A 10,932-nucleotide genomic window follows, 5' to 3' on the forward strand; every position below is an offset into this window, starting at 1 on the left:
GCATCATGTTGCCAATGTCATCCAGATTCCCACTCTGACTGACAATTTGAAATACAATTCTGACTATTTATGGATTCAGTTATGGAATTTGTGGTTTACACGCAGAATGCAACTTGAGTTATACATGAGAGGAACGAGATATGATAATGCAGATTGAAGCAACACCTAGTGGTGGACGGAGGAGTTGGCTTTCAACTTTTCACTAAACTCGATTCAAGGTTCAAATGTCCGCATGGGTTATCAAAATTCATCAAACGTTCTTGGAAATCTCAGATTTCATGTCTAAATTGTTTAACCAGTTGCAGGAAAGTGATCGAAAAGGTATGGAACAGATGGAGAGGCAAATGCTACTTTACCCAGTGCTTGGGATGGCTATCTTGATGTTGTCAATGGAGGAGCCAACGGGTGAGAAATCTGAAATTAGACTAATTTGACCATCGGGCCCGCAAGATCACGCTCGGCCTTGAGACACCCAAGCATTTTCGCGTGGTGGGAAAAGAAAATCATAAATGGTTTTGATAACAGTTCAACAAGAGTCGAAGGTTTTCCTATGTCCTAAGAAGAGAAGAGAGAGTAAAATTCCTTGTCAGTATCAAATATATGTAATTGAACCCAAAACTGAATCATTACAAATGAACCATATGACTGAATATATATATATATATATATATATATAAAACACACACACACACTCTTCCCAGAATATTGTTTATCAAATTCTTGACTTCATATTCTAGTTTCTAATTTAACGGTCCACCACGTTAAACAGGATCTGCCCTTCTTTAAGCTCTGTTTGGATTGAAAAATAATCTCATCTTGTTTCATCATTATAATTTTTTCAAATTTTCATACAAAATATAATAAATAATTCAATTTTTTCAAATATCAAAATAATAATAATATGAAAAAATAATATTCTACTAATATTTTATTCAATTCATCTAAAACCATCTCAACTCATTTCATCTCAACTCTCAATCCAAACGGGACCTAAGGAGTGAAATGAACAAAAATGCCTGAAAACTCTTTTTATGTTTACAAGTAAAATGCCTTGAAAGCTTATAACTTTTGTAAATTGTAACCGCGTGTAAGTGTAGCAACCAAAAGCCAGTATCCTGCAAACATAACCAGCAAGAACTAATCCGCTGACTAAGCTAAGTGCACAGCTTGATCTTTTTTCTTTAACTTGCTATTTCTGCAAGAGACCAATCAAATACTTGTGAGAAATATGAATGATGTTCAAACCCAGCAATGTAAGGCCACCTCGATATCTTCACATCGCAACAGATTTTTAGGTCCTGATGGCTGGTAGAATTCCGCCAAGTGCAAAGCAATAATTTTCACTTCCAGAAAAATTGCCAACAGAATCGAGTATAAGGCTGGCAAAGGGAGCAGACTTGTTTTCGTAAGTTCAACTGATTTATCCAAGGCCATAATTTGTTGATGAATTCGATGTCATCACGCCGATCCTTAATGCCTTATCCCATGAGCAATATGATTCTCACTTTCTGTATGCAGCTTTAAACTCGCAACATTACCACCACAGGTGCAGTCATATCCCAACCCATGCTTTCCAAGCACTCCACCATGCTTGGCCAGAAAGTACAGTCAACAGCATTCGAGGAGCCAAGTGCTAAAAGATTATGTGGAACAAATCTATTTCAAAAGTAAAGGGATTACTTGGCCCAAATATGTCATCCATTCCATATTTAAATGAATCCAAGAAGAGACCTAGTGAAAGGCCAGCCTTCCAATAGTTAAACATGGTGATCAGGCTCTTAATCTTGCTCACTAAAGGAAGAGAAACCCTATACATGAGGGCCCCAATACCCTCAACAACAACCACAGCCAAGGCAGCAGATAAAATATCCCAGTCTCCAGTTTGCCCAATAACAGTAGCAAAGGCAGTTGCACAGTAAAATCCAACCAAGAAAAACAGTAATTTCGTGGGAAGATCTTTCCTTATCTCCTGAATTCTTGCACCTATCTTGGTTTGAATAGTTCGGATGGCCCTTATTAAACGGGTTCCGCCATTGGGGCTATTTGCAGGAGAAGGATCAAATCCACTGCTATCCACATTACTTCTAATAGACCAGGTCATCCTTCTGAACAGATCACAGAGTTCTAAAGTTATAAGCAAAGACAATTGAATTAATTTGCAATCTCTGCCATAAAGTGGAAAAAGCTTTTCCCAAGAAGAAACATCACATGCTATCTTTGAAGAAAAAAACAAGATTTTCTTCAGATAATAATAAAAAAAAAAGTAACAAGAAAAAGAAGAGGAGAAAATGGATATAATTTAGTCTTCCACGAACTAGGAGTTTTTAACATGGAAATTTGGATTTGATAGAGCAGTAAGTTGATAACCAAATCAACAGGCATATAAAATAATGAGATCCTAATGCAAACAAAGCAATGGCCAATGATGCAAACAACGTTCATCATTTTTTATTTTTTTTATGTCGGGAAACCTCTCCAAGGCAGGACCCTTCGGACCCATCCCTACAGAGTAAACTCCGGTCCCGTGCACCACACAACGTTCACCAAATTTAATGTGTACGATACCATTATGCCCCACTGCCTTTCTACAAAGACATTGAACCATGCATTGGTATCCCGTGAAATATTTCACCAAATCCTAACAGCACTAATTACTGAAAGCATCAAATTTGAAGACCAGTTGCCATAGAGACTTACTTGGAATTTTCGACCATAGATGGATGGGCTACATGATAGAAACTGCTCTTAGAGTGGAGTTTCTGACCAAGTGCAGTAGTTTGATGGAGGCTTGACGCAAAGCAAACAATTGCAACTCTTGAGCCGGCAGCTTGCTTTGAAAATTGAAGCTTGACACTTCTTTGATAGTTGGGCAAAGTGAACGAAATGGCCATTAACATGAAAAGAAAACCTACAATAAACTATTTTCTATATATTATAAAGACCGTAGAGAAAAGAAATATAACTGCAGGCCCAAAGAAACTATTAACCCTGTATTACAGAAAACATTATTCAATTCTTTCTTATTCTTCCTACCCTCAAGTCTAATGATTCCTCTTAGTTTTCATTAATCTCCCTTTTTCCATTATTTCTTTGATATCTGAGAGATTTTCACAGCTATTCCTTGTTGGGTTTTTTCCACTAATCTGGCAAAATTACACAAAACAAACCATAAACATAAAAACAGAAACCTAAGAAATGGCCCCAAAGAGACCGGCAAAAAGCAAGGGAGTAAACTCGGTCGTAACAAATAGCGAATGGGTTTATTCGAAAATCATTCAGATAATAAAGGCCACTAGGGATTGCTGAATCTGGATAATGGGTATATTACAAATAATGTGATTAACAAAAATCAGAGAGGGGGGAAAAATAGGTATTCTTACAATACAAAATTCAGGGCAAGTCGAGTTCTGAGATTCTACTTTGCGTTTCCTCTTCTTCCTCTGCTATGGATAAATCGTGCACGTTAAGGAGAGATTCTCGTTAGTGGCCTTGTTAAGGGAGAACTGGTTGTTTCCATGGAAGATTATATAGGGATACGGACTCCATTCTGCTTTTGGCAATATAAACGGTAGATCGTTTAGATACCAAAATGAAATCCTTTATGCTTATGGTCTGTGTGCTGGTCGTATCTCCTACATTTTGCTGCAATAATGCTACTTGACGATACGAAAGTTATTGTTCGACGATAACTCCTACGTATAAAAAAATTATATAAAATAAATTTAAAAATTGATATGATTTATAAGATCTATTAAATTTATTTTATAATAAAAATAATTTTATAATCTAATATATTATATCAATCTATATTAATTTGTAAGTTTACTTTTATATAATATTTTATGTCTAAAATATTTTTCTTTTACGAGGTACTATAAGATGTGTCATGGTATATTAAAAATATAAAAAATAAGTAAGAAGAATTTAAACTTTTAAAATTTTTCTTTTTAATATTTTGGGATGCCTTTTAATTTGAATATATTTTTATTTTAGATTTTGCAATCAATCACATGGCAGCATGTGGTTGTGACACTTCAAGAGGACCATTGAGCAGTAAATTTTTAGATAGGCCAGGTAACAATACTTTCTGCTGTTATTCAAATTAGTGTTTTGAATTTGGTTTAGTACCAGCCGGTATGGTTGAAATAGGTCGTACCAATTGGGTAGTTGGTACATAGAAGACCCTTGTTTTGTATTGGACAGAATTTATATCAAATTTTTTTTTTTTTTTTTTTTTTTTTTTTTTGCTATTTCTTCAAATAACAGACTTATTTTTGGATCCTTAATTTAGATCAAATTATTTATAATTTATTTATATATAGATTATTATTTTAAAATATAATTTATATATAAATTATATCGAAACGGTATTCGAAACATTGATTCAAATACTTGTATTTCGGCGAGTTGTTAGCTGCTCTCTTTTGTGTTGCCAGTTAATATATATATATATATAATTAAAAATTATTAAATAATTTCAAAAAATAGATGGCTTATTACTTTTATCTTATTATAATATATCATATTAATTAAAATTATTTATATAAATATCAATTTTAATTAACACGATGTCTTATAATATAATAAGAATACCATAGTTAGGTATTCTAAAAATATTTAATAATTAATGATGAGATTATTATTTAAAAAAAAGAAAAAAGAAAATGCGATGATAAGCAATTAAATTATTATGATATATGATGGTGTTTTCCTTGATCCTTAAAATTCAAAATAATCATGAATAATAATGAGTTCCCCACTACATAGTTCTTTCTTCCTCCAAAAGTTAAGAACAATGGATCATTGCATATATTTATTTAAGAATAATATGACGTGCTCATTTAATTTATCTAGTTAAACGTTCTTTTAAGGGAGATATATAAAATAAAGTTTATAGAAATAAAAATTAATTTAATTGCAAATTTATTATTTGTTAATTCTGGAGCTCATTTAAGATACATTATAAATTAATTCATTTTCATTTTGAATTTAAAACGAACAAAAATGTAATATTATCAGTAGCACATATACACCACACACACATATATGTTTTCTTTTTCAAAAAAGAGGACAATACCTTAATTTTATTAGTTAACACTCATTTATGATAGATGAATATCTTATACAAAAAAGAGCAAGGGGATTATAGAAATCCCAAAACCGGACTTCTAAAGAAAACTATAATCCTTAATAAAAACTAGTTACAATTGATAACAAAATAAAATAAACTTAATGACGCAACATTAGAGTTCTTGTACAATCCAAATAAAATATACCAATCATGTGTTTATATAATTCATAAAGGGAGAAAAAACTTAACTTATTGTCCATTACACCGAATGAAGCAAGGCTATCATGTAATGCATTTTCTTCTCTATATACATGAAATATATCAAAATGGAAATCACTTTTTAAAAGAAGAATGCCATCCCACATATTCAAATAGGACTAAGGGGCAGCAAATTATTATAACCAATTAACAATAAGAATATAGTCTGATTCTACAATAAGATCGGTAATACAAAGTTGATAATATAATTTTTTAATATAGTTCTTATTTTAAGATTTGAAAAAATTAATTTTTTTTTGAAAATTTAAAAAAGTTATAATAATTATATAATATTTAGATAAAAGGTTAAAAATTTAAAATTAAAAAATATTTATACTTGTAATATTTAAATATTAAAATAAGATGTAATGAGAATATCTTAGTATCCAAACCTGGCCGAATGCTGTGGGAACGTAGAACTCCCTTACAACATGCAGGACTAGGGTTACTTTTAGAGGTGACTTCTATGTTTAACTTAAACATACAAAAGAGAGGACGAATCATTTGACTAAAATAGATATTCTAGATCTAATCGCGAGGATGGAGAGATGGGGGGTGTCCAAGGTGGTAACACAAAGCTGGGCACAATAGCTTTCGGTTTGGGCGTGCACACATATATACACATAACAATATTATAAATTAGACTATTACATTGTATACCATGTAGTATAATTTAATTTGAAAAAATAGATTTTAAAGCTCTACTCGACACTGCATTGTTTGTAATTTTTGGTTATAACTCGATGTATTTTGGCGTCTAATGAAATATATATATATATATAATTAAAGATTAATATATTAAAGTTAAGATTTAAATAAAAAAAATTCATTTTTGTACAAAGTGATACCATATATTGGATGTCGTTAATAGAAGTTGAGAAATAAAAAACAGCAAAGCCTATAAACATCCCCATTTGAGTTTTGGGGTTTTCAATTTATCAGAGGCCGAGTCTTAACGGAACTTCGGCTATTCACAGCTCTGCTTGTCTTTGCTCCTTCGCCGAGTTCTCTGGGACCCTGGGTCGGTAGATTTCTACTTCTATCTCCGTTTGCTTCCCGAGAATAATCGAGAGAAATATTTTATACGAGTCGGGCCCAATCAATCTACCGATTGAGTCGATTCGAAATCCTCGATGAATTAAATTGTATGTTATTTTGTACAGGAAGATACATTTATACGCCGCGAGTGATTAAATTATATATTTAAGTTTGTTTCTTTGTTTGCGAAACTTTAGCTGCAGGGTATTATGCTTGCTGGGGCAATCCTGGACCTCATTTGCGGTCTTTGTAGGTAGGCAGCTCATGCCCTTTTTTTTTTTTTTTTTTTTTTTTTTTTTTTTTTTTTTACGTATAATTTTGCTAGTTTACTGGTTTTCGTATCACACAAATAAAGCAATAAATGGAGATTTTTTAGGCGTATTGGGTATTTACATGAGATACGCTTTTACTTGTGATTTCCTTCTGAGTTGTTTTATGTTACCTGTCCTTGGTGTTCATTTGTCCCTTAAAGTTTTTGCTTTTTTTTTTTTGTTTTAACTAAATTAATCTTAGTATTAGCATGGTGACTTGGCTTTTCTTGAGACTGATTCCTACTTTGAGCCGTTTTTCTGTTAAGAAGGATTCTTAGTATCAATTGCAAACATGGAATTTGTTGGTGACTCAAATAATAAGATCATAGGAATGGAGCATTATTGTGAATTTTTTTAAACTTAACTCTTTCTACGTGAACCAGATAACAAAAGTCCTTCTGGAGCCAAATAAAAAATGGAAGCATAGTTCCGCGTGAATTCCCAAACTATGTGAATTTCTTTGAAATGTTCTTTTTATGTAGCTGCAGTATGCTTTTGTTTTATAATCCTTTTGATTTTCAACAGATGCCAATAGCAACACTCATGTGGGAAATTGCAGGTTGTCTAGCACCGGTGTTCTCTCTGAAGGAAGCCTATTCAGCTACCCTGTCATTGGAATTAGCTATGCTACCCACTGGAGCAAAAGATTCCCAACTCCGTGAGAGCAGCAACCAGAAGGTCCACCCACAACCCATGGAAGAGGCCACGAATCAGAATCCTGAAGCTATGGAAGCCCTTATATCCAAGATTTTTACAAACATCTCCTCCCTGAAGTCAGCTTACATCCAGCTTCAAGCTGCTCACACTCCCTATGACCCTGATAAAATCCAAGTTGCCGATAAACTTGTAATTTCTGAGCTGAAGAACCTGTCTGAACTCAAGCACTTTTACAGGGAGAAAAACCCCAAACCAGTATGTGTTTCTCCACAGGACTCTCGTTTAGCTGCAGAGATCCAAGAACAACAGAGCCTGCTGAAAACCTATGAGGTTATGGTGAATAAATTTCAGTCTGAAATTCAGAATAAAGATTCTGAGGTTCTTCAGTTACAGCAGCAGATTGAGGAGGCAAACCAGAGGCGGGCAAAACTGGAAAAGAATCTTAAGCTTAGGGGCTTGTCAACAAAAGAATCAGAAGGTTCTGCAGATGAAAATGGATTTTTCCCTGTAGATCTAACCCCTGATCTCTTTACATCTGCTGTAGAAGCTGCTTTCAAAGCCATTCATGATTTTTCTAAGCCATTGATAAATATGATGAAAGCAGCTGGATGGGATCTTGATGCTGCAGCAAACTCCATTGAACCTGATGTCATTTATGCAAAAAGAGCCCATAAAAAATATGCTTTTGAGTCCCATATCTGCCAAAGAATGTTCAGTGGCTTTCAGCAGGCAAGCTTCTCCATCAAATCAGACAATCTTATGGTCAATAAAGACAGCTTCTTCCACCAATTTCTTGCTCTAAGGGAGATGGATCCAGTGGACATACTAGGCCAAAATCCAGATTCCATTTTTGGAAAATTTTGCAGGAGCAAGTACCTAGTGGTGGTTCACCCAAAGATGGAGGCTTCGTTCTTTGGAAATTTAGATCAGCGAAATTATGTAATGGGGGGTGGGCATCCAAGGACTCCATTTTACCAGGCTTTTCTAAAACTGGCGAAGTCAATCTGGCTTTTGCATAGGCTAGCCTATTCGTTTGATCCCAATGTCAAGGTCTTTCAGGTTAAGAGAGGGACTGAATTCTCTGAGGTTTATATGGAAAGTGTGGTGAAGAATTTGATACTGGATGAAAGTGATCAAAAGCCCAAGGTTGGACTAATGGTGATGCCTGGTTTTTGGATTGGGGGTAGTGTGATCCAGAGTCAAGTTTATCTCTCGGGCATGAAGGTTGCTGAATGACTTAGCATATGTATGCAAATCTTCGTCCAGATGAGTGTGGTATGTATGTTTGATGTGTTGCTTTTCCTATACTGTATTTTGTCTCTGTATCTTATGTAATAGTAATAACTGGTTTGGAGATGAATAGCTTTTAATTACCTGTCCAAGGGTTCACTCTATCTCTCTCCGTCTCCTGCCTCCCTCTCTGTGTGCATGTGCATGTTGGATTGGGTTCTCCCCCTCCCCCTCTCCCTCTCCCTCTCCCTCTCCCTCTGTGTGGGGGTACGTGTTGGGTTGGGTGTTTGGTGCATTTAATAGTAGATAGGCAATTAGCACCATGAGTTAATAACTTGTCTGGCATATTTGCACCCCAGTGGAAATCTCATGGCACCATTCCAGCTTGCAGAATCGAGGAAGCAATTGGGCGAGCTGATTGATTTTTTTTTGGTATACAAGTTTTTGTAAAAATGGAAAGTGCCCTACCTTTTAGTGTGGTTTGAACCATTAAGAATTGCCATTTTAGGGCCCATAGAAGACCCCAAATCTCTGAATATGTATGCCTTCAATTATCATTGCCACTAGTCTTCCTTATGGTTGCTTTGCATGGCTTATGTGCTACTTAGCTTATGTATAATGGTAAGAGTTTAGTTTTTCCTTTCAATGCTTCCTACGGCCAACCCATCCTAGCTTAATTCAAGCTCTGATTAACGGATATGATTCGAGATTCAAGGTTGCAAGATCGTTTTTTAAGTTATACTTAAAGAGAGAGGGAGAATAATTTAACTCTCTTTTGAATAGTTCCAATAATTGCACCAACGGAAAAGTGGACCTTGATTGAGTTTGCAGGTATTTTGTGCTGGAAGATCACTCTTAGTCCCACATGATTGAGGAGTTGTCACCACTTGCTATATAACTTCAGACTCAATATTTTATAATCCATGTCTCTAGAATCTCAACATTAATATAACAACTGCGTTGACTGAACAATTTTCTTTTGTAATACTTTCTGTGGACAAGTACCGTGGGCATCGCGGGCACTTTCAGGTGGATTCATCTCAGAGTTTAGAGGAATAATAACAAAACATGATGACCTCTCCTTCTAGTTCTTGTTCAAATGTCAACACAATTTACAAAAAGCAACAAAAAAAAGTTTCCTTTATTTCGCGTTAAGCATTAGAGGAACGTGTTCGTGTAATATTCGTGATGATCATCTTCTCAAGTTGGAAAGTCCTACAACGAATTATAAGTGAAATATAATTACAGACATTTGAGTAGTATTTTCCCACGTGCCTTGTCAATGATGTCGAGGATGGGTATGATCAAATCAGGGTAAGTCCAGCTAATTAAAGCGTCTTCTGAGGGTCTTCACTCCTAAGATACCATGCAATGCATGCTTGATGCTTTTAATTTCACCGACCAGTTGCAAATAAGATAATACTATTTCATTTTGTGGTCTTATCCCAATACTCCATTATTTGTGCTTAATGCACGTAAACTGCACGTTACAAACTTACAGTTCCTATATAAAAGCTTCCCAAAACCCATGTCATTTCCTCGACTAAAATGGCAAAACTTGACTTTTCTTTGCTACTTTTCTTTTCCTCTCTCTTCTCTATGTCTGTCATGGCGGAACCAGCCTTTGCTAGACGTTCCCGATCAAGAGCGTACATCGAGGCATCATGCCGCACCGCCCGCTATCCTACTCTTTGTATCAAATACCTATGTGGTTATGCTAATGCTAACATACAAAGTCTAGAGCAATTGGCTCACCTAGCTTTGTCTGTAAGCCTCTACCGTGCTTTGTATACAAAAGCATACATGTTGAAAGCGGCCAAAAAACTCAAGGCAAGCAAGGCCAAGGGATACCAAACTGTGAAAGATTGCTTGGCGGAAATCAACAATAGTGTGGAACAAATTAGCCAATCTATCATAGAGCTTCGTCGCTTGGGGCATGAACCAGTAGGAGATGATTTCTTTTGGCACATAAGTAACGTTGAGACTTGGGTTAGTGCTGCCTTAACCGATGTAAGCACTTGTCTAGATGAGTTTTCGGAACATAATATGAGTAAGTTGAAGGCCACGATCAAGGGAAAAGTCTTGAATGTGGCGCAAGCTACTAGTAATGCTCTAGCCTTGTTTTATCGATATGCGGCAAGGTATAGAGTTGCCCGGGCCAATAAGCCTTGAGGACTTTTGTGGATGCATATAAGTTATAGGAACCCTGTTTTATGTTGGGCTTATGTTGTTCTTGTAATATAGGTATGAATATACTTAATCAAGGCATGTGAATATGAACTTTTGTTTGTCATCCAAAATGTACTAAACTATATGTAATTGTGGGAGGGATCGAATCAAACTCCAAAGATGTAATGTAAAACCTTT

General features: G+C 35.1%; 3 protein-coding genes across 4 annotated transcripts; 2 read left to right on the forward strand and 1 right to left on the reverse strand.

The window, feature by feature from the left end:
* Positions 1-1,003: 1,003 nt before the first annotated feature.
* Positions 1,004-3,673, reverse strand: LOC121263253. The gene is made up of 3 exons (XM_041166058.1): positions 3,381-3,673; positions 2,698-2,908; positions 1,004-2,105 (listed from the first exon to the last, which is right to left on the reverse strand). Exons 2-3 carry the CDS (start codon positions 2,895-2,897, stop codon positions 1,634-1,636), a joined length of 672 nt encoding a protein of 223 aa, XP_041021992.1. The 5' UTR covers positions 2,898-2,908; positions 3,381-3,673; the 3' UTR covers positions 1,004-1,633.
* Positions 3,674-6,208: 2,535 nt separating this feature from the next.
* LOC121263280 (protein GRAVITROPIC IN THE LIGHT 1) lies at positions 6,209-8,710 on the forward strand. Of its 2 annotated transcripts, none has more exons than XM_041166084.1 (3): positions 6,209-6,350; positions 6,565-6,620; positions 7,238-8,710. In XM_041166084.1, the coding sequence occupies exon 3, from the start codon at positions 7,303-7,305 to the stop codon at positions 8,569-8,571; it is 1,269 nt and encodes a 422-aa protein (XP_041022018.1). In that variant the 5' UTR covers positions 6,209-6,350; positions 6,565-6,620; positions 7,238-7,302; the 3' UTR covers positions 8,572-8,710. The 2 variants fall into 2 exon arrangements, with proteins under 2 accessions (XP_041022018.1, XP_041022026.1); XM_041166092.1 differs by having other exon boundaries at positions 6,215-6,474.
* A 1,403-nt stretch (positions 8,711-10,113) lies between these two features.
* On the forward strand, positions 10,114-10,737 carry LOC121263304 (pectinesterase inhibitor 9-like). The gene has a single exon (XM_041166124.1). It carries the CDS (start codon positions 10,114-10,116, stop codon positions 10,735-10,737), a length of 624 nt encoding a protein of 207 aa, XP_041022058.1.
* Positions 10,738-10,932: the final 195 nt, after the last annotated feature.

The sequence above is a fragment of the Juglans microcarpa x Juglans regia genome, chromosome 1D, assembly GCF_004785595.1.
Source record: "Juglans microcarpa x Juglans regia isolate MS1-56 chromosome 1D, Jm3101_v1.0, whole genome shotgun sequence".
NCBI classification, from domain to species: Eukaryota; Viridiplantae; Streptophyta; class Magnoliopsida; order Fagales; family Juglandaceae; genus Juglans; species Juglans microcarpa x Juglans regia.